A 23782-nucleotide genomic window follows, 5' to 3' on the forward strand; every position below is an offset into this window, starting at 1 on the left:
AGCTCTGAAGTGCTACTCCTCTGAAGTGGTCAGAACATGATAAGACACCCGTAACCTTCCTATGGTTAATAACCCATGGGTGGTTGGCTGCACCACCAAATCATTCCTGTAATGTCCCAGTAGACTCCCCAGAATCTCACCCTGCAGCCTCATCACATCACTGTGGTGTCAGCTCAACAGCCCATGGTCCCTCAGCAACCAATGGTGCCAGTCCCTGGCCAACACTCCATGAATCCAACCCAACAGCACCAGCCAAACTTTCCGTTGCTCATGCAGCAGCCCTTCTGGCCCCAGTCCATCCAGCCACAGGCTCACTAGCCCCCTGCCCCCCCAGCTACCCCACCCAGCCCTTGCTGCCAGAGCCACCTTGCCCCCAGTGTTCCCCATGCAGCCTCTGTCCTCCATGTTTCCTGGCCTGCCTCTGGAAGCTTGGCCAGAAACAGACAAGACCAAACAGGAAGAAGTGGATTAAAAGATCAGAAAATGAATTGCTTTCAGAATGACACAGGAACACAACAATTTGTTCCTGCCCTCACTTTACTTAGTAAATTCTGTAACTAAAAAGAAGTACCATTACCCAATAAATGTTTTTTAAGTTAAAAAAATCTTACTCAGCTATTAAAAAGAAAACATTTGAATCAGTTCTAATGAGGTGGATGAAACTGGAGCTGATTATACAGAGTGAAGTAAGCCAGAAAGAAAAACACCAATACAATATACTAAGGCATATATATGGAATTTAGAAAGATGGTAACGATAACCCTGTATGCGAGACAGCAAAAGAGACACAGATGTATAGAACAGTCTTTTGGACTCTGTGGGTGAGGGCGAGGGTGGGATGACTTGGGAGAATGGCATTGAAACATGTGTATTATCATCAGTTCTGTTCAGTCACTCAGTCATGTACGACTCTTTGCGACCCCATGAATCACAGCATGCCAGGCCTCCCTGTCCATCACCAACTCCCGGAGTTCACTCAGACTCACATCCATCGACTCAGTGATGCCATCCAGCCATCTCATCCTCTGTTGTCCCCTTCTCCTCCTGCCCCCAATCCCTCCTAGCCAGTCCAGGTTCGATGCATGATACAGGGTGCTCGGGGCTGGTGCACTGAGATGACCGAGAGGGATGCTATGGGGAGGGAAGTGGGAGGGGGGTTCAGGATGGGGAACACACGTATACCCATGGCAAATTCATGTCAATATATGGCAAAACCACTACAATACTGTAAAGTAATTAGCCTCCAATTAAAATAAATACATTTATATTTTTAAAGAAATCTTAAAAAAGGAAAATGCGCTCAAAGAATTATGTGAGATAAAGTGTTGGCCAAGTTAGACAAACCTGAAAACAGATTCAAGACTGTGTACTTTAACTTTATAGAATCATATCATTAGCAAATATGTATTCAGTGGGAGTGGTGAAGGAAATAGATTTTCATAAGATAAGTTGTTCAGAATACAAAGACCAAGTTCAGGTATGATTTGGTCAAAGCAAACTTGAATTTAAAGACCAGAAATATGGGAAATTTTTTTCAAGGGCTCTCTATTTTTTTCCATTCATTTGACCTAGATCTTTCACTTAAAATTTTGTATGACCATCATGCTCATTAGCTTTTAAAAATATCTCAAGGAGTGCAAAATTTTCATTTAATAACTATCTGTAAATAAGTTGTTCACAAAAGTAAAAATTACGAGAACTCCTCATGATCCTGTGAAGTAGTTTTATTAAAGAAATAACAGTAAGCTCCAAATTTAAATATAGAATAGAAATTGCTTATATTTACACATTCTAAAATACTTTTCCTAATGAAAAAAGAATACATTGCATTTTTTTTCTGTAAAAGATTTATGAGGTTCTTGTACCATACAGTTTGATACTTTATAGCTGGCCTGCTGAAGACAAATTAAAAAAATACTTGCTCTGTTTAAGTCTCAACATTGTAACATTGGTTGTATTTTTTTACATTGACTTTCTGCATGAGGCATTAGAGGGAGTCATTTGAATGAATGATTGAATTTATTTAAATACCCTCCATCTCCTTAAAGCTAGACTTCTCTAGTGAAAACAGTAATAGGGATTGGTTCCATGATATGAAAACGATGAACTGAGCATCTTAAAGCATATGAAGGTTAGTGTGAGGCAAATGGATTGAAGGAATTGAATGAGTATGAAGAGAGCCTTTGATTTAGCCCCCCATACAGTTAGTATTGATCACGATTTGTTGTAGTGCTGGATAGACTCCTACTGGTTACACTTTTCTTCTTTAGTATTGGTAAAGGAATGAAAACATAGGGTAACCGTACATTGCATTCAATTTTTTCTAAGCATAGAAAACTGGGTTGGTAGGTAGGCTTAAAAGCAAAATGTAACCTTTTGTCTTTCTTTGCCAGTTCCCCTTGGGAGTAGAGGAAATAGTCCAAATCAGTGGTTTTCAAACTGGGCATATTTGGGGAGAAGGAAGAGAACAGTTAGTTTGGATAACTTTAAGGAAATAAAATTCCAGCTCTTCCATACCTATTCTTAATACTGGTCTGCCTGAGAAAGATGCTGGCAGTGGAGAGTCAATCTTACATCCTCTTCTCCCACTTGACTGAAGAAAGACATACTTTTCTGTCCATCTGAATCACACTACAGATTGAAGTTTTACAAACTTCCAGTGCACCAGAAACAGAAGGGACAATTTGGTGATTAATGGTATCATAAAAGCATCACTCAAACATCTCATTAAAAGATATATTTTTAGTAATTATTACTTAGATTTATTTATCAAAATCTGTAATAAAACTATGCCATTATTGGTAAATTATATACCAGTAGTTATTGTGCTAATTCAATCTAGAATTCAAAAATGTAATAAGGCATTAAGGTAATAGAAATTAATTAATGGAAATTAATTGAAATTTAAACATGCAAACGTATGTATTATTATAGATTGAAGTATTATAGGGTGATCAATAAAGGACTTTCAAGAATAAAAGTATATCCCATTTGAGTAGCAATCTATAGAGCAAATGGAATGGAATAAAAGTTCAAGAAGAAAAAGGGAAGCATAAAATTCCTCCTGTTGAAGAAGAGTGTTCATACAAATTTTTAAAGTTGATCCTGGGAATCAAACTCTATAGTATTCTATTTGGCTCCACCTAAAAAAATAATGCAAAATTTTTATTTAAAAAATAAAAATTAGGACTTCCCTGGTGATCTAATGGTTAAAACACTGAACTGCCAATTGAGCGGGCACAGGTTCTATCCCTGGTCAGGAAACTAAGATCTCATGTGCTGTGCAGCACAGCCAAAAGATTAAAAAAAAAAAAAATGGCATTATGCAAGAAATCACATTGTTAGAAACTATTAAAATTAAAATCAAATCTTTTAGATACCAACTTTAAAATATGTGGTGTTGAATGATTTCTCAGTTATTTTCCTATGAATAAAAAGTTTGAAGGTCATTAGTTTAGCTAGCCCCTTAAAAGACTAGTGGGTATTAGAGACTTGCTTATTTATGATTGTTAATAAGTAGGATAAATAACAGATCCTTTATACTATTAGTAAAGTGCTTTATTGCTTTGAGGATGCCTGTGGTATGTGTTTCATTCCCAAAATAACATTTTTCTTCGACTGGATAAAGATAATGTTCTGATATCAGCCATTTTGTCCTTTAGTCTGTGTTGAGTCATACAACATATCAGCTTAAAAAATAAACAAATGTATTAACTGAATCTGACAGTAGCTTCAACAGTCAGTAATGTCAGGCGTATCTGCAGATCAGTGTTCTCTGTGACAGTGAATTTTGTATATGTAGGTTTTCTGTTAAGGGAAAAAAAAAAGACAGTGAATCTGAACTAGCTACTTAGCTAAGGTTACTTACTATGCAGTTTTTGATATTTAGTATTGGAAAAATTATGTGAAGTTTAACACAGATGGCAAATAATGCCTATTTGTGGCATCTTGCAAAAATTCTTAAATTATTCATGTTAATATCTCCACTTGTTTTCAGCTTTTTAGATGAGTTTTTTTTAAAGTAATTTTTAAACTAAAGCTTGAAGTTGGTGAATAAAGACTTTTTGATGTTCTAAAGGTAAGAGAGCTTTGTCATTTTTGTTTTGCAAACTAAAAGTTTGCTTCTTTTCTGACGTTGACTCCTATGGGGTCCTAAAGAGATAGATTAAGGTATATATCATGGCTCACCAATTGCCTCCTGGGGATGGCTCATTATTATAGACTCAGAGGAAATGTGCTTAATTTTTATGAGGTTTCATTGAGAGGAGGTATTTTGTAGATAGTTTTCTGTTATTGATTTCTATGGAATTCCATCATGTCAAAGAACGTATTTTGTATAATTTCTTTTAAATTTATTAAGTTTGTCTTATGACTCGGGATATGGTCTGTTTAAATGTTCCACATGTACTTGATCCGTTTTCTGCTGTGGTTGGGTAGGATCTACTATAAGTGTCATTTAGAGCTGGTTAAGTGACGCTTTTTCAGTTCTTATGTATACGTTGCTGATTTTCTGTCTACTTGTTCTGTTGACTACTGAGAGAGGACTATTGAAGTCCACAACTGTAACTGTAGATTGGCTCATCTCTTCCTTTAGTACTATCAGTTTTTGTTTCGTGTGTTTTGAAGTTCCGTTGTTAGATGTCACATTTAGGACTGTAATATTGTCTTGGTGAATTGACTCTTTTAACATTATGTACTATCCCTCCTAGGGTTTCCCTGGTGGCTCAATGGTAAGGAATCCTCCTGCCAGTGCAGGAGATACGGGTTCAATCCCTGATTTGGGAAGATCCCTTGGAGAAGGAAATGGCAACCCATTCTAGTCTTCTTGCCTAGAAATCCCTGTATATAGAGGAGCCTGGCGTGCTATAGTCCGTGGGGTCACAAAGAGTCAGACATGATTTAGTGACTGAACAATAATTATCCCTCCTTCTATCTGGTACTTTTCCTTGCTCAGAAGTCTACTTTAATCTTAATATAGCCATTCCATCTTTCTTTTGATTTATGTTTGCATTGTATATTTTTTCCATTGTGTTAACTTACCCATACCATTCTATTTAAAGTGAGCGTATAGTTGGGACTTGTTTTTTTATTCAGTTTGACAGTTTTTTTTAGTTGGTGTATTTGCATCATTCACACTGAATGTAATTGTTGATATGTTTGGATCAAGCTTTACTTTTTAATTATTTTTCTTTTTGTCCCTCTGTTTCTTATTCCTTTGTTTCCTCTTTCCTGCCTTCCATTGTATTGTATGGATGTTTATTATATAATTTTAACTACAGTATTTTTTACTGTATTTCTTTGTAAAGTTTATTTTGGTGGTTGCTCTGGGGATTACAGTTTACATAATTTTTTACAGTTCTACCTAGAAGTAATATTTTACCACCTCAAGAAGAACATACAAATCTTACCACCATACCCTTTATTTTCCCCCATTCTATGTTGCAGTTGTGGTTTATGTATTATATCTATAAACTCCCACCAGACCGTGTTATACATTTTGCTTTCAACTGATATACATAGTTTTGAAAACTTAAGAGGAAAACATAGTTTACTATATTTATCCAAATATTCGCCATTTCTCTTCTTTCATTCCTGAAGTTCCAAGGTTTTTTCTGCTATCTTTTCTCTTCTACCCAGAAAACCTTCTTTAGCATTTCTTTTAAAACAGATCTGCCTGTGGGGGATTCTTTTAGCTTTCCACCACAGACAATATCTATTTCTGCCTTCGTAGTCCTAAAAGATATTTTCCTTGGATATAAAACTCTGGGTTCTGGATTGACTATTCTTTAAAAAAAAATTTGTGTGTGTGTATGTCATTGCCTTCTGGCCTTCATGGCTTCTGATGAGAAATTCACAGTCATTTAAATTGTCTTCCTATACAAATGTAACATTTTTCACAGAGGACTTTCAAGATTGTTCCCATTGTCTTTGGATTTCAGTAGTTTGACTATGATATATCTAGATGTGAATTTCTCCTGTTTGAGATTTGGAGAAGGAAATGGCAACCCACTCCAGTGTTCTTGCCTGGAGAATCCCAGGGACAGGGGAGCTTGGTGGGCTGCCATCTATGGGGTCACACAGAGTCGGACACGACTGAAGCGACTTAGCAGCAGCAAGCTTCTTGAAATATAAGTTTTTGTCTTTTGCCAGATTTGGGAAGTTTTCATCCATTGTTTCTTCAACTTTTTTTTTTCCAGCATGGCACTCTTTTTTCCTCCCCTTTTGAGACTCTAGTAACAAGAATATTAAACATTTTGATACTGTCCCTAAAACTCTGTTCTTTTACTTTTTTTTTTTCTGTTGTTCACATTAGGCAATTTCTATTTATTTGTCTTCAAGTTGACTCCCCTTTGTCATTTCTATTCTTTTGCTGAACTCATCCAGTAAATTTTAAAATTTGGTTATATTTTTTACTTCTGAAATCTATTTTTTTAACCTCTTCTGTTTGTTTCTTTTATTTCATTTCAAGACTGTTTAATCTTACCTCTTTAATATTTACCTGGCTATAATAATTACTTTAAGGTTAGTCTGATAATTCCCATACCTGGGTCATCTTGGAGTTGGTATGCATTATTTTTTCCTTGCAAGCTGTTGACATTTGACTCGTTCTTTAAATGTCAAATAATTTGGATTATATTCTGGACATTTTGAATCATATAAGATTGGAGCCTTGTTTAAACCCTATAAAAATGGTAACTTTTTGTTTATTCATTCTGGTAGTGAATGACCCACTTAGGTTCAGTTGCAGGTTTTTACTTGCCTTCAGTAGGCTGTGATTCCAATGTCAATTCAGTTTTCAACACCTCTGTCCTGCCTGTTCAGACCTGTCCTGTGCGAATACCACCCAAGGAGCAGTGGTCTGCTGTGTAGATCAGTTCTCAGTGACTTTGGTATGCTGTTCAGGGTCAGACCCTCACATGTGCAATTCAGAGTTGAGCCCAGGAGTTCATAGAAAACTTTATAGGATCCCTTTTTTGATCTCTGTCCTATCTACAGTCACTTCCAAGGTCTCCCCAAATAGATCACAAATAAAGATACCTTAAAGTGTTAACTGTCATTAGTTGTCAGGGAAATACAGGTTGGAACCACCATGAGATAGCACTATCCACCTGCCAGGATGCTTAAAACTACAAAAGGCTGACCAGTTGCTTGAGCAACTTGTTAGCTAAGGGTGTGGAGCAACTGGAACATTCATACCTTGATGTGGGAATGTGAAACAGTACAACCACTTTGGAAAACAGCTTAACAGTTTCTTGTGAAGTTAAATTTTCGCTTATCACATGATCCAGCCACACCTCTCCTAGGTATTTACCCAAAAGACATGAAATAATTTGTCCATGTTAAGTCTTAGGCACAGTTTTATTCATAATCACCTAAAGCTGAAACCAAGTCAAATACCCACCACATAGTGATTGAATAAACAAATAGAGGGCTTCCCCGATTGCTCAGCTATAAATAATCCGCCTGCAATGCAGGAGATGCAGGTTTGATCCCTGGGTCCAGGAGATCCCCTGGAGAAGGAAATGGGATCCCACTCCAGTACTCTTGCCTGAGAAAGTCGATGAACAGAGGAACCTGGTGGGGCTACAGTCCATGGGGTCACAAAAGAGAGGACATGGCTTAGCCACTAAACGATAACTACATCCATACAATGGGGTCTACAGTAATGAAAAGGAGAATTTCTATGATAATGATAATAGAGACTTTAATTGGCAGATATTACAATGTATTATTTTGTAACTCTGCATTCAAATGGGTATATCTTTCCTTTTTCTCCTTTGCCTTTCACTTCTCTTCTTTTCATAGCCATTTGTAAGGCCTCCTCAGACAACCGTTTTGCTTTTTTGCATTTCTGGGGATGGTCTTGATCACTGCCTCCTATACACAGTTTCACAAACTGTCCATATTTCTTCAGGCACTCTGTCTATCAGATCTAATCCCTTGAATCTATTTGTCACTCCACTGTATAGTCTGGAGAAAAGGAGAAAAGGAAAGATATACCCATTTGAATGCAGAGTTCCAAAGAATAGTAAGGAGAAATAAGAAAGCCTTCCTCAGTGATCAATGCAAAGAAATAGAAGAAAACAATAGAATGGGAAAGACTAGAGGATCTCTTCAAGAAAATTAGATACCAAGGGAACTTTTCATGCAAAGATGGGCACAATAAAGGACAGAAATGGTATGGACCTAACAGAAGCCAAAGATATTAAGAAGAGGTGGCAAGAATACACAGAACTATACAAAAAAGATCTTCATGACCCAGATAATCATGATGGTGTGATCACTCATCTAGAGCCAGACATCCTGGAATGCAAAGTCAAGTGGGCCTTAGGAAGCATCACTATGAATAAATGGAATTCCAGTTGAGCTATTTCAAATCCTAAAATATGATGCTGTGAAAGTGGTGTACTCAGTATGCCAGGAAATTTGAAAATCTCAGCAGTGGCCACAGGACTGGAAAAGGTCAGTTTTCATTCCAATCCCTGAGAAAGACAATGCCAAAGAAAGCTCAAACAACTGCACAATTGCACTCATCTCACAAGCCAGCAAAATAATACTCAAAATTCTCCAAGCCAGGCTTCAACAGTATGTGAACTGTGAACTTCCAGATGTTCAAGCTGGTTTTAGAAAAGGCAGAGGGAGGGTGGGATGATTTGGGAGAATGACATTCTAACATGTATACTATCATGTGAATTGAATCGCCAGTCTATGTCTGACGCAGGATGCAGCATGCTTGGGGCTGGTGCATGGGGATGACCCAGAAAGATGTTATGGGGAGGGAGGTGGGAGGGGGGTTCATGTTTGGGAATGCATGTAAGAATTAAAGATTTTAAAATTTAAAAAATAAAAAACTAAAAAAAAAAAAAAAGAAAGAAAAGGCAGAGGAACCAGAGATCAAATTGCCAACACCCACCGGATCACTGAAAAAGCAAAAGAGTTCCAGAAAAAAACATCTATTTCTGCTTTGTTGACTATGCCAAAGCCTTTGATTGTGTGGATTGCAACAAACTGGAAAATTCTGAAAGAGATGGGAATGTCAGACCATGTGACCTGCCTCCTGAGAAATCTGTATGCAAGTCAAGACGCAAGAGTTAGAACTGGACATGGAACAACAGACTGGTTCCAAATGGGGAAAGGAGTACATCAAGGCTGTATATTGTCACCCTGCTTATTTAACTTATATGCAGAGTACATCATGAGAAACGCTGGACTGGATGAAGCACAAGCTGGAATCAAGATTGCCAGAAGAAATATCAATAACCTCAGATATGCAGATGACACCACCCTTATAGCAGAAAGTGAAGAAGGACTAAAGAGCCTCTTGATGAAAGTGAAAGAGGAGAGTGAAAAAGTTGGCTTAAAACTCAACATTCAGAAAAATAAGACCATGGCATCTGGTCCCATCACTTCATGGCAAATAGATGGGGAAACAGTGGAAACAGTCACAAACTTTATTTTGGGGGGGCTCCAAAATCACTGCAGATGGTGACTGCAGCCATGAAATTAAACGATGCTTGCTCCTTGGAAGAAAAGCTATGACCAACCTAGACAGCGTATTAAAAAGCAAAGACATTACTTTGCCAACAAAGGTCCATGTAGTCAGAGCTATGGTTTTTCCAGTAGTCATGTATGGATGTGAGAGTTGGACTATGAAGAAAGCTGAGTGCTGAAGAATTGATGCTTTTGAACTGTTATGTTAGAGAAGACTCTTGAGAGTCCCTTGGACAGCAAGGAGATACAACCAGTCTATACTAAAGGAAATCAATCCTGAATATTCATTGGAAGAAATGATGCTAAAGCTGAAACTCCAGTACTTTGGCCACTTGACGCGAAAAACTGACTCACTGGAAAAGACCCTGATGCTGGGAAAGATCGAAGGTGGGAGAAGGGGACGACAGAGGATGAGATGGTTGAATGGCATCACCGACTCAATGGACATGAGTTTGAGCAAACTCCAGGAATTGGTGATGGACAGGGAGGCCTGGCATGCTGCAGTCCATGGGATCACAGGGAGTCAAACATGACTGAGTGACTGAACTGAACAATGTGTTGTAAAACAGTGCTTACTAAATTGGTGTAATTAAGATATCAAAATAAATTGACCAGCAGAACAAAATAGAAAGCACAGTAACAGAAACAAAAGCATTTGGGATATAATTAATGACATTTAAAACAATGGGGAAAGAATTATAGGGATAACTGGTTAACTTTGAGACAAAAATATAGGTGGAATTTACCTCAGATCATACCAAATAGTCTTAAGTCCATATGGAACATGATGTAAAAATGTAGCCATAAACAAAACCAGAAGCCAACAAGTATTTTTATATTCAGGATGAGAAAAGCCTTTCTAGACAGCAAAGTATTATGAAGCCATAAAAGGAAAAGAATGAAAAATTTAGCTACCTAAAAATTGTAAAATATCTCTTGATTAAAAAACTGCCTTAAAAAAGTGAAAAAAAAAGAGATTAAAAAAAAAGGATAAAAATAAAGGCATAGAGAATATATCTGGGTAACAATTTAGCATATGTGTATAAAATCTTTAAAATAGGCATTACCTTAACACAGAAATTCATGTAACTTTGTCTTCTTGTTGCTCTTAGCTGCTGCTGCTGCTAAGTCGCTTCAGTCATGTCCAACTCTGTGCGACCCCATAGACGGCAGCCCACCAGGCTCCCCCGTCCCTGGGATTCTCCAGGCAAGAACACTGGAGTGGGTTGCCATTTTCTTCTCCAATGCATGAAAGTGAAAAACTGCTCTTAGCTAGTATTTCTTAAATTGCTGTTGAAGAAAGACAGTTAAGGGGTTAACAAAAGAATGCCAGGATGAAGCCTGGTGATTATAGTATTATAAGAGTCTACTTCACTGCCTTCTGGCATAATTAAAGTGTGAGTTGACTGTGTTTGCAATTTAATACAGCTATTAAGTTCTTTTTTCCTTAGATGAGAACAATTTTTCCCTATTAAGTTTTACATATGCAGAAAAACAGATTAGTTCACACTTGTATTGCTCTGAAATTATTTTCAGTGTTCTGTCTTTGTTTTCCTCAAGACTCTAATCTCTGGAATGGAAATATGTCTTCTATTTATAAGTCCCTATAGTCTTAGTTTGATGACTTACAGACAGTGGCCATTGTACTGTGACCAATATAGTAGTAAATATTGGAGATTAATAAATATTTATGATGAATAGCATACATATGTCCACATATGTACATGCATGTCAGAGTTGACCGAAAGTGACTAACATCACTAAATGACTAACTGTGACTGGTGAGTGAAAGTGTTAGTCACTCAGTCGAGTCCGACTCTTTACGACCCCGTGGACTGTTGCCCACCAGGCTCCTCTGTGCATGAGATTCTCCAGGTGAGAATACTGGAGTGGGTAGCCATTCCCTTCTCCAGGGGATCTTCCGGACCCAGGGATCAAACTCAGGTCGCGTGCATTGCAGGCAGATTCTTTACTGTCTGAACCACCAGGGAAGCCCTAAAATATGACTGGTAGGGAGATGAAAAATCATCCTCTCACTTTTCTGCTGGACTCAAAGTAAGTGCCAAGATGCTGGGAGATAAGAGAAAACCAGAGATGGATAGCTTGCCTTCTAAGAAAAAAGGTTAAGACAGAGTTACCAGGCTTATAGTGATGGTAAACCTGCTCATGTCTTTTAGGAAGACAGTCTATTTGACATAGCCACATGGATGGTCAATGAGAATCTCAAATTTAATGCATTCAAAATAGAAATCTTAATTTCTCACTGTCCTAGCCTACTTACTTTTGTTACTTCAACAAATATTTATTGAAGGAATACCATGTGCCTGGTACTGTTCTTGTGCTTGGACTATCTGTCAATGTGTATAACAAATATCTCTGCCCTTGTGTTGCTTATAATCTAGCAAAGAGAAACAGACAATAAACAATAAACATAATAGGTAAATTTTAAATAGCTATAGAAAAAAAAAGGGTGAGAGGAATTGTGAGTGCTTGTGAGATTGTCTTGGGGACAGTGATGGGGAGAAGTGACTAGAAACTAAGTGGGGAGATCAGGGTGAACCTCATTGTCAAGTTGAAATTGGAACAAAGAGCTGGAGGTGAGGGAATGAGTCAAGTAGGGATATCTGGGGGAAGAGCACGCCAGGCAAAGGCAATAGCTACAGCAAAGACCCAAAGTCAGGAGGTACCTAGTGTAGCTGGTGAACAGCGGGGTGCCCAGTGTGGCTGGTGCAGAGAGATGATGATGGGGAGAGTGTAAAAGGTGGTGAGAGAGGGAAGGGGAGTGGTAGTGGACAAATGACGCACCGCCTTAGGCTTTGGCTTTTAGTCTGAATGCAACAGAAAGTCATTGTATAGGGAAATAACCTCTGGCTTGCATTTTAGCAGAATTACTCTGGCATCCCTGGAGAAAAGAACATAGAAATGCTAGGGCAAGAACAGGGAGACCTTTTAAGAGTGATTGCAGAAGTCCTGGTAGAGAAAGGACCATGGCTTATACCAGGGCGGCAGCAGTAGAGTTGAGAAATCTTTGGATTCTGGATATATCTACAAGTTACAACTAGCATGATTTCCTGATGCTTTAGATGTGAGATGTGACTCCAAGGCTTTTGACCCTGAGTAACTAGATTCTTCCAGTGCTGTTGGCCATTGTAGGAGAGACTGCAGGTGGAGCAGGTTTAGGGGAGATGAGTCTGTTGTTAGGTTTGTGATACCCAAGTAGAGATATTGAACAGGCCTTTGGATGGACAAGTCTGGATTCTGGAAAGAGGTGTAGGTTGGACATAGAAATTTGAGAATTGTCAGCCTGTAGATAATATTAAGCCCTGGGGGGTGGCGGGGGGGGGGGGGGGGGTTGCATGAGACACCAAGGGAATAAGTAAAGTAAGAGAAGAGGACCAAAGACAAAACCTTAGGCTTGCCATATCTGTTTCCTTTGTTCTCCTTCATCCTCTCAGTTAATGACACTAATGACACTGTCTCCCTAGTTTCTCAAGCCAAAAATCAAGAAGTCATCCTTGATTCCTTTTAAACAAATGTTTTCTCACACCCAGACCTTTCTGCTTCATCTCTTTTACCAGCAACCTAGTTGAAGCCATCATTCTCTTCTAATTCATCTCCCTGCTTTTCTTTTTGTTCCTCTACCATCATTTTTCACCCAGCAGTCAGAATGATCTTTTAAAAAGGCAGTTCAGATTATATCACACCTCTGCTCAAAAACCTGCGATGTTCTGTGCAGCAAGGGAAACAATCAATAGTGAAAAGGCAGCCTACTGAAAAATATTTGCAAACTGTTTATCAGATAAGGGGTTAATATTCAGAATACAACTCAACAGAAAACAAGTAATCTGATTGGTAAATGGACAAAGGACTTGAACACACATTAAAAAAAAAATCAATGACCAGCACACATATGAAAAGATGCTTAATATCATTATCACGGAAAAACAAAACCACAAAGTGATATCACCTTCTACCTCTTAGGATGATCACTATTTAAAAAAAAATGCTGAATTAAAATAGCAAGTTTGATGGAGTTGTGGAGAATTTCAATCCCTTTGCACAGTTGGTAGGAATATAAAATAGTGCAGTTGCTATGGAAAACAGTATGGAGCTTCCTCAAAAAGTTAAAAATAGAATTACTGTATGATTCAACAATCTCACTTAAGGGTATAAACACAAAAGAACTGGAAAAAGGATCTTGAAAACTTGTACACCCATGTTCACTGCAGTGTTATTCACAGTTGCCAAGAAGCTACCTAAATGTTTATTGACAGATGAATGAAGAAAATGTATTTACATCCAGTGAAATGTTATTCGGCCTAAAAAAGGAAGGCAATTACTTCTGATAAAGGACTATTATCTAAAATATATTTAAAAACTCTGATAGCTCAGTTGGTAAAGAACCTGCCTGCATTGCAGGAGATCCTGGTTTGATTCCCGGGTCGAGAAGATCTGCTGGAGAAGGGATAGGCTACCCACTCCAGTATTCTTGGTTTTCCCTTGTGGCTCAGCTGGTAAAGAATCCTCCTGCAATGCGGGGGACCTCGGTTTGATCCCTGGGTTGGAAAGATCCCTTGGAGAAGGGAAAGGCTACCCACTCCAGTTTTCTGGCATGGAGGATTCCACAGACTGTATAGTCCATGGAGTCACAAAGAGTTGGACAGGACTGAGCAACTTCCACTTTCACTTAAGACTCAACACTAATAAAACAACAACCTCATTTAAAAATGGGCCAGAAACCTCCAGACATCTCACCAACAGATATACAGATGGCAAATAAACATGAAAAGATTCCACATCATATGTCAACAGGGAAATGTAAATTAAAACAAGTTACTGCTACACACCTATCAGAAAGGCCATACATAGTCCAGAACACTGACAACAGCAAATGCTTGTGAAGAGGTGGAGCAACAGGAACTCTGGTTCATTATTGATGGGAGTGCAAAATGGTACGACTATTTTGGAAGATAGTAATAGATTTCACTACATTGTCTTCTACTTTCCTTACTTTTGCCTCTCTCCTAAAGTTGTAAGTGGTTGATCCACTATCTTTTCTATATGTTTGTCTCTGCCATTGAGATTTGTTTCTTTTATCATTTTCTTATTTCTAGTTGTGACCTTTTCTGCTTGGAGAAGTCCCTTTAACGTTTCTTGAAGGGCTGGTTTATTGGTGATAAACTCCTTTAGCTTTTGTTTATCTGTCAAACTCTTTATCACTCCTTCAAATGGGTATTCTTGGTTGTCTTTTTTTCAGCACTTTGGATATATTGTATCATTCCCTACTGGCCTGCTAAGTTTCTGCTGAAAAGTCAGCTGATAGTCTCATGGGAGTTTCCTTGTATATAATTAGTTGTTTCTCCTCTTGATGCTTTTATGAATCTCTTTATATTTCAGTTTTGGCCTTTTAAATATAATGTGTCTTGGTATGCACCTCTTTGAGTTCACCTTGTTTGAGACTGTCTGTGCTTCCTGGACCGGATATCTGTTTCCTTCCACTGGTTAGGAAAGTTCTCAGTTACTATTTCTTCAAATAAGTTCTCTTTTTTATCTTTCTTCTCCTTCTGGGATACTATACTGTAAATGTTAGTGTGCTTGATGTTGTCCCAGAGGTCATTTAAACTGTCCTCACTTGTCTTTTTCCTGTTCAGCTTGGGTGGTTTTTCTCTACTCTGTCTTCCAGATTATCTAGTATTCTACATCATCTAATCTACTGTTGATTCCCTCTAGTGTTTTTTTTTTTTTTGCCATCGTCTTTTTTTAAAAAACATTTTATTTCTTTTTAATGGCAGGATAATTGCTTTACAATATTGTGTTGGTTTCTGCCATATGATGTATGATGGTATGAATCAGCCAGACGTATACACATGTCCCCTCCCCCTTGAACCTCTCTCCACTTCCCACCCCATCCCACCCCTCTAGGTTGTCACAGAGCTCTGATTGAACTGCCTGGGTCATACAGCAAATTCCCACTGCCTTTCTATTTTACATATGGCAGTATATGTGTTTCCGTGCTGCTGTGTCCATTTTTCCCAGCCTCTCCTTCCTCGCCCCCCCACCATGTCTCCCCGTCTGTGCTCTATGTCTGCATCTCCATCACTGCCCTGCCAATAGGTTCATCAGCACCATTTTTCTGGATTCCATATATACGTATTAGTTTATGATATTTGTTTTTCTCTTTATAACTTTCTTCACTCTGTATAATAGGCTCTAGATTAATCTACATCATTAGAACTGACTCAGATGTGTTCCTTTTCATGGCTGAGTAATATTCCATTGTATATATACAATTTTAAAAGTTTAAAAATAATATTCCATTGTATATAATACTGTTGATTCCCTCTAGTGTATTTTTCATTTTATTTATTGTATTCTTCAGCCCTAATTGGTCTTTTTTTTATATTTTCTAACTCTTTGTTGAAGTTTTCACCATGTTCATCCATTCTTCAGTGAACATCTTTATGATCATTACCTTTAACTCTTTATCAGGTAGATTACTTATCTCTGGTTTATTTAGGTCTTCTTCTGAGGTTTTGTCTTAGTCTTTCGTGTGGAGCACATTCGTCTGTCTCCTCATTTTGCCTGATTTTCTGTGTTGATTTCTTTGTATAAAGTAAGTCTGTATGTCTCCCAATCTTGGAGAAGTCCTATGGGCTCAACAGCATGTTCCCTTCTGGCTACCCAAACCAGACGCTTCATGGGTGTTCCCTATGTGGGCTGCTTATTCCTTTCAGTTGTGGCAGGGCCAGCTACTTGGGCACACTGGTGGTGATGCTCAGCATTGTTTGACCACTGGTGGGTGAGGCAGGCCTCCAGCTCTAACAGACTCCAGGGAAGATTCCAAAATGGTGCCCATCTCAGCATGATAGAATAAAATCACAAAAATAGCTACTGCTAACATCTCAGTCCCCTAGAGGAGTCCCAGCTGCCTCCTGCCTCTCCAGGAGGCTCTCTAAGATCAGCAGGTATGACTGATTCAGATGCCTTTCAAACTGTTTCCTCTGTACTGGGACTTGGAGCGAGTGTATTTTTGCATGCACCCTTAGGAGCAGAGTCTTAACTTCCTACAGCTCTTTGATGCTCCTCTACATAAGCCCCACTGGTTTTCAAGCCAGACTTTTTGGAGGTTTGTCTTCCTAATGCAGGACCCTGGGCTGGGGATCCTGGTGTTGGTATTGGACTCCTTGCTCCCGAGGGATGACTGCCACAATGTTGATAGTCTTCCTGCAGGTGTGTGGGTCCTCGCTAGAGCATCTCTGCCTCTTCCCTACACATTTTATCGTGGTTCCTTCTTTATATCTTTAGTTGTGGAAAATCTTTTCTGCTCTTCTTCAGGTTGTTTTCCAAGATAGTTGTTCTGTAAGTTGTTTTGCCTATGTGAGGTTGAGAGCTAAGGATCTTTCTACTCTACCTTAAAAAAAATTTTTTTTTTAATTTATTTGACTGCATCAGGTCTTAGTTGGTGGGATCTTTGTTATGTCATGTGAGATATTTCATTGTGGTGCACAGAGTCTCTAGTTACAATATGTGGGCTTCAGTAGTTGTGGCACTCAGATTTAGTTGCTCTGCGGCCTGTAGGATCTTAGTTCCCCAACCAGGGATTGAACTCTTGTCCCCTGCATTGCAAGGTGAATTCTTAACCACTGGATCACCAGGGAAGTCCCTCTACTCTACTGTTTTGATTCAGACTCTTATTGTCACCTTTGTGGTACAGAAGAGTACAGTTAGAATAGTTGGCCCTTAATATCAATAACCTCAGATATGCAGATGACACCACCCTATGGCAGAAGGTGAAGAGGAACTAAAAGCCTCTTGATGAACGTGAAAGAGGAGAGTGAAAAAGTTGGCTTAAAGCTCAAGATTCAGAAAACGAAGATCATGGCATCTGGTCCCATCACTTCATGGCAAATAGATGGGGAAACAGTGGAAACAGTGTCAGACTTTATTTTGGGGGGCTCCAAAATCACTGCAGATGGTGACTACAGCCATGAAATTAAAAGACGCTTACTCCTTGGAAGAAAAGTTATGACCAACCTAGATAGTGTATTGAAAAGCAGAGACATTACTTTGCCAACAAAGGTCCGTCTAGTCAAGGCTATGGTTTTCCCAGTGGTCATGTATGGATGTGAGAGTTGGACTGTGGAGAAAGCTGAGCACTGAAGAATTGATGCTTTTGAATTGTGGTGTTGGAGAAGACTCTTGAGAGTCCCTTGGACTGCAAGGAGATCCAACCAGTCCATTCTGAAGGAGCTCAGCCCTGGGTGTTCTTTGGAAGGACTGATGCTAAAGCTGAAACTCAAATACTTGGCCACCTCATGCACAGAGTTGACTCATTGGAAAAGACCCTGATGCTGGGAGGGGTTGGGGGCAGGAGGAAAAGGGGAAAATGGAGGATGAGATGGCTGAATGTCATCACCAACTCGATGGACGTGAGTCTGAGTGAACTCCGGGAGTTGGTGATGGACAGGGAGGCCTGGCATGCTGCAATTCATGGGGTTGCAAAGAGTTGGACGTGACTGAGTGACTGAACTGAACTGAGCTGAACTGAATAATGTTTTGACATGAATGACCTTCATAACTTGAGGATCACTTGAGTATCTTTCATGTTCATTCTGTCAGAAATCTTAACCTCTCTGTGCCTTACTTCTCACATCTGTAAAATAGGTGAAATAGCAATACCTGCATCATAAAGTTGTTGTAAAAGCTAAATGTTAATATGAGTAAAGGTCATAGAACAGAGTTGGGCTGCAGAGAAGAACCAATTCTGACTCCTTGTTGAAACTGTTTCTTTGACTTGCTTTTTGTTGCTTTTGTTATTATAATCATACATACTGACCTGCCTCAAAGGACCCTGTCCCTCTTTCTGACTGTTAAACTAAGGTACCAGGCTTCCCAGTGATTAAGAATCCCAAAGCAAAGGACTCTGGTTTGATCCCTGATCCAGGAAGATCCCACATGCCCTGGAGCAGCTAAGCCTGTGCACCACTATTGAGCCAGCACTCACTCTAGAGCCCATGAACCACAACTACTGAGCCCACATTCCATAACTACTGAAGTCCAAGTGCCTATAGCCTGTGCTCCACAACAAGAGAAGCCACTGCAATGAAAAGCCTGGGCACTGCAACAAAGAGTAGCCCCTGCCTACTGCAACTAGCAAAGGCACGTGCGCAGCAATGAAGACCCACCACAGCCAAAAAATAAAAATAAATAAATGAATAAAAATCTCAAACTTAAAACAAAAAACCTAAAGTGGCTTTGTTCAGCTCTGACCCTGTCAGATAATCTGACCCTGTCCACAGAAATTAACATATCCCTTTCACTGGCTTCCCTGGTGGCTCAGAGGTTAAAGCATCTGCCTGGAATGCGGGAGACCGGGGTTCGATCCCTGGGTCAGGAAAATCCCCTGGAGAAGGAAATGGCAACCCACTCCAGTACTCTTGCCTGGAGAATCCCGTGGAGGGAGGAGCCTGGTAGGAGCATGGGGTCGCAAAGAGTCGGACTCGACTGAGCGAGTTCACTTTCACTGGCTGGCCCATTCCTAGAGATACTTTGCAAGACTGATGGCCCTTTTTAAAAACTTTGCTTCCTCACTGCCTGTCCCTCTTTATTGTGCCTTTTGACTTTAGTTCCTCACCGCTTCTCTGGTTCTGTAAGAGAACCTGGCAAGATGGTTATTTTGAGACATTAGTCTGCCATCTTTTCAAATAAAGTTGTGTTCCTTGCCTCAACTTTGCCTGCCATGTGGCAAAGGGAGCGGAGAGAGCTTGGACTCAGTAACACTGGCATATAGTAAACATTCAAATATAGAGCTGTTATCATTGTTACTGTTATTATTGACTGTTACATTTATGCTTTTTATAACTTTACCTGTCAGATACATTTCCTTTATATATATTCCTTTCCACTGTGTATTCCTTTTACCTTCCTTGTTAGTCTCCTCTGTAACTCAAGAGCCTTCTCTGATTTCAGACAGCTTAATGAAAGAGAGTTTATATAAGCAGAGATGGCTTTGGTCTTTTTGAGAGTAGAATCCTGAGAATAAACTTACTTTTTCTTCCATGTTTCAGGTGGTATGCAAGATTATAATTATGTATGGGCCAATTGTTTTGAGATCACGTTAGAACTATCCTGTTGCAAGTACCCACCTGCTTCACAGCTTCGACAAGAATGGGAGAACAATCGTGAGTCTCTGATCACATTAATTGAAAAGGTAAAAGCAGCTGTATGGGAGGTTGGGTATGGAAATAATTGATTAAATAGGGGGGAAATTTGTGTATATGAATAAGTCTATGCTAGATACCCTTTGTCTTTTTTTATTATTTAAGATGATAGATAATCTTTAGAAAGTATTAGAATCTATCAGAACATACTCTAAGCCTCCATTACCCTCCCCCTGAGCTCTTTTCCTCTGGAGAGCTTCCTTTGTCTATCTTACAACACTTCTACACGAAATACTTAGCAAATAAATAAATAATTAGCAAAAGTTGTATCACCAGATTCTTACAACACCAAGTGATCGTATTTGCTAGAGAACCTTTACCACCACATGAACCACAACATAAGTTTAACTTACATATCAGGCAGGCTAATATACTATTGCATATATCAGAAATTGAGGCCTCCCAGGTGGTGCTAAAGAACCCACCTGCCAACGCAGGAGACCTAAGAGACACGGGTTCCATCCCTGGGTTGGGAAGATCCTGGAGGAAAGCATGGAAACCCGCTCTAGTAATCTTGCCTAGAGAATCCCATGGACCGAGGAGCCTGACGTGATACAGTGCATAGGTTTTCAAAGAGTCAGACACGACTTAAGCGACTTAGCATGCACGCACGCATCCCAGATATTATCAGTTGTATCTCATTGAGAAAAGCAGAAGTCTAGCTTTGAGAAGAGGGAATTTCAAAAGTACTTTACCAGCCTAGGTTTCAGATGACTTAAGTTTCAGGATTTAATCTTTTTGGTCTGTATTTTATTTTAACTTGGAGGGATTGAAAAATGTTTCAGAGTTCTAGAGGAATAACTTTATTTTTGAGAAATTCTAGCTTCAATGCAGAGAGGGTATTCTCTCTTGCCTTCCAAATTGACTCTGAGCAGTCTATGTTGATTCTTGTTTTTCTAGGTCCACATTGGCGTTAAAGGATTTGTTACAGATTCAGTAACAGGAGCTGGCTTAGAGAATGCAACTATCTCAGTGGCTGGTATTAATCATAATATCACAACAGGAAGATTTGGTGATTTCCACAGATTACTTGTTCCTGGAACTTATAACATTACAGCAGTTTTAACTGGGTACGAATTCCATCTTTCAGTTTGTTAAGATGGTGTATCACATTGATTGGTTTGTGTATACTGAAGAATTCTTGCATCCCTGGGATAAACTCCACTTGATCATGGTGTACGATCCTTTTAATGTGTTGGTGGATTCTCTTTGCTACAATTTTGTTGAGGATTTTTGCATCGATGTTCATCAGTGATACTGGCCTATAATTTTCTTTTTTGTGTGATATCTTTTTCTGCTTTTGGTATCAGGGTGATGGTTGTAAAATGAGTGTGGGAGTGTTCCTCCCTGTGCAATTTTTTGGAAGAGTTTGACCAGGATGGATGTTAGCTCTTCTCTAAACATAACTAGATAAGAATTTAAACTAGACTCTTAAAATGTCAAGCTTCTGTGTATATCTAGACAGAAATACATTTGGGGAGATCTTACTATATCTGGCTTCTGTTTTTCCTTGTTTTCTGATCTTTTTCCCCCTTTTGTAATGAGAAAATACTACAGTAGAGTCTTTTGTCACATTAACTGTACAACTGGATATGAAGCATAGTTGTAAAATTGGGAGGAAGGAGTTTTAAAAGCTCAAGGCTAATTGAAAACCAGCGTAGAAAAAACTCAGGACTCTACAAAAGACACTTTGAAGAGCTGTCTTATCATCAGGTTTCTAATACACAAAATGAGTGGTTACCTACGCCCTCTGGAAGCCTTTCTGTAAGCTCATTTTGCTAAGGATTTACCTGTAGCAAATAAATTACCTTCAATTTTGAACTTTCCTATTTGGTAAAGTAGTTGGAATGTCAGTTTGATAAGGTGCTATGAAGAATTGGATCATTTATCCCTACTTTGAGTATTGTAGGAATGGTTACAAATGGATCAACAACCTCCATTTTTTATTGTATTCTCTTCTTTGAATATAACTTTTTATAAGCATTCTAATGTATGGAACCTGAAAGGATGGTAAGAGAAATAGTTCTTTATTAATCTGAGATTCTTTGTGAAATAATATCCTTGAGAGACAGTGCAAGAGTATGAAAAGGCTGTTGTGCTTTTATAATGTTAAAGCATTGTCTGTTTCAGTTTAACTCCAAGCCCATCTACTTTTTTGAATTTTTCTTTTCAGATATATGCCACTGACTGTTAATAATATCATAGTGAAAGAAGGACCAGCCACAAAGGTGAATTTTCCCCTACGACCGACTGTGGCTTCAGTAGTCCCTGACACAACTGAGGCTGTAGTAACAGCTAGCACAGTTGCTACACTTAATAGTCCTCTTGGAACACAGTCTACCCACCAGCCAATTCAACCACAGGACTTTCACCACCACCATTTCCCTGACATGGAAATCTTCTTGAGAAGGTTTGCCAATGAATATCCTAACATCACCCGACTGTATTCATTGGGAAAATCGGTAGAGTCAAGAGAACTTTATGTAATGGAGATATCTGATAACCCAGGTGTCCATGAACCAGGTAATTGGTGTAGTTTCACACATAATTTCATTACTGCTTCTCAGAGCTGTGGGCTGTATTTCTTTGCTTCATCTAGAAAGGTCACCTGTAGTATTTATAACTGGACTAAAGAAAATGGAACCAATCTTCTGCTAGAAAAAAAAAGCATTTGATAATCCATATTATGCACCATGGGCTTCCCTCGTGGCTCAGATGGTAAAGAATCTGCCTGCAATGTGGGAAACTGAGACCTGGGTTCGATCCCTGGATTGGGAAGATCACTTAGAGAACGGAATGGCTACCCAGTCCAGTATTCTTGCCTGGAGAATTCCATGGACAGAGGAGCCTGGCAGGCTATAGTCCATGGGGTCACAGAGAGTTGGACACAACTGAGCGACTTATGTATTATGCAGCTTATTTAGCATACTACACACACAGATTAGATTATTCCTGCTAATAGTATTTTTATTTTTGTAGCATATGATATATGTATGTATATCTATATGCTGTTTAGTCGCTAAGTCGTGTCTGACTCTTGCGACCCCATGGACTGCAGCCTACCAGGCTCCTCTGTCCATGGGATTTCCCAAACAAGAATCCTAGAGTGGGTTGCCATTTCCTTCTCCAGGAGATCTTCCTGACCTAGGAATCAAACCTGTGTCTCCTGCATTGGCAGGCAGATTCTTTATCACTGAGCCACCAGAGAAGCCCTTATATGTATATATACATATTCATATATATATATAAAATATATGTTTACTTTGAGCTTGCTACCTGACATGTAGTAGTAACAAAGCTGCTTTATAAGATGCTTTTTCCTGTTTTCTTTTGTCAAAATACAGCTTACATTTTTGGTTCAAGGTCTTTGTGTATTGGGTGAAAAGTGAGCGAGTCTAGGATGAATGAAGAGGGAAAAAGGTCTTCCATGTAATTCTGTTTTCAGGTGAACCAGAATTTAAGTACATTGGAAATATGCATGGAAATGAAGTGGTTGGAAGAGAACTGCTACTGAACCTCATCGAATACCTTTGTAAGAACTTTGGTACAGATCCTGAAGTAACAGATTTGGTTCTTAACACTAGAATTCACCTTATGCCATCCATGAATCCTGATGGGTATGAAAAGGCCCAGGAAGGTAAAGAATAGTTGTCTATTAATGCTTAATCATTTTGATTGTCATTCAGTTCAGTTCAATTCAGTTCAGTTGCTAAGTCATGCCTGACTCTGCGACCCTATGGACTGTAACATGCCAGGCTTTCCTGTCCTTCACCATCTCCTAGAGTTTGCTCACTCATGTCCATTGTTTATCATATGGCATAATTATTTGAGCATAGAAAATAATTTGAACTGGTTGTTTCCCTAAAATTTCTTCCTGTTTTATTCTTGTAATTTATCACTGATCTTAGCTTTTGTATTCTTTTAAGATAGGCTAGTTTATTCACCAATTATGCCATCAAGTTTATATTTAATGAAGTCTCCAGTTTGGTAATGGTTCTTATTTACTAAAATAATGTAAGATTTTCATAAATTGCTCCATTTTAACATTAATTTTTGTTAAATTATTTTGT

At 38.9% G+C, this 23782-nt stretch overlaps 1 protein-coding gene and 1 pseudogene across 1 annotated transcript in view; both read left to right on the forward strand.

The window, feature by feature from the left end:
- Positions 1-23782, forward strand: part of CPD (carboxypeptidase D) — a 71901-nt gene that overhangs the window by 13590 nt on the left and 34529 nt on the right. The window contains exons 3-6 of the mRNA XM_015098556.4: positions 19560-19702; positions 20613-20782; positions 21886-22235; positions 23158-23349. Of these exons, the coding sequence (XP_014954042.2) occupies positions 19560-19702; positions 20613-20782; positions 21886-22235; positions 23158-23349 (855 nt within the window). The remainder of the gene's footprint in view (positions 1-19559; positions 19703-20612; positions 20783-21885; positions 22236-23157; positions 23350-23782) is intronic.
- On the forward strand, positions 9-18735 carry LOC106991395 (amelogenin, X isoform-like; annotated as a pseudogene).

Source organism: Ovis aries, chromosome 11 (genome assembly GCF_016772045.2).
Source record: "Ovis aries strain OAR_USU_Benz2616 breed Rambouillet chromosome 11, ARS-UI_Ramb_v3.0, whole genome shotgun sequence".
In the NCBI taxonomy this organism is placed as follows: domain Eukaryota; kingdom Metazoa; phylum Chordata; class Mammalia; order Artiodactyla; family Bovidae; genus Ovis; species Ovis aries.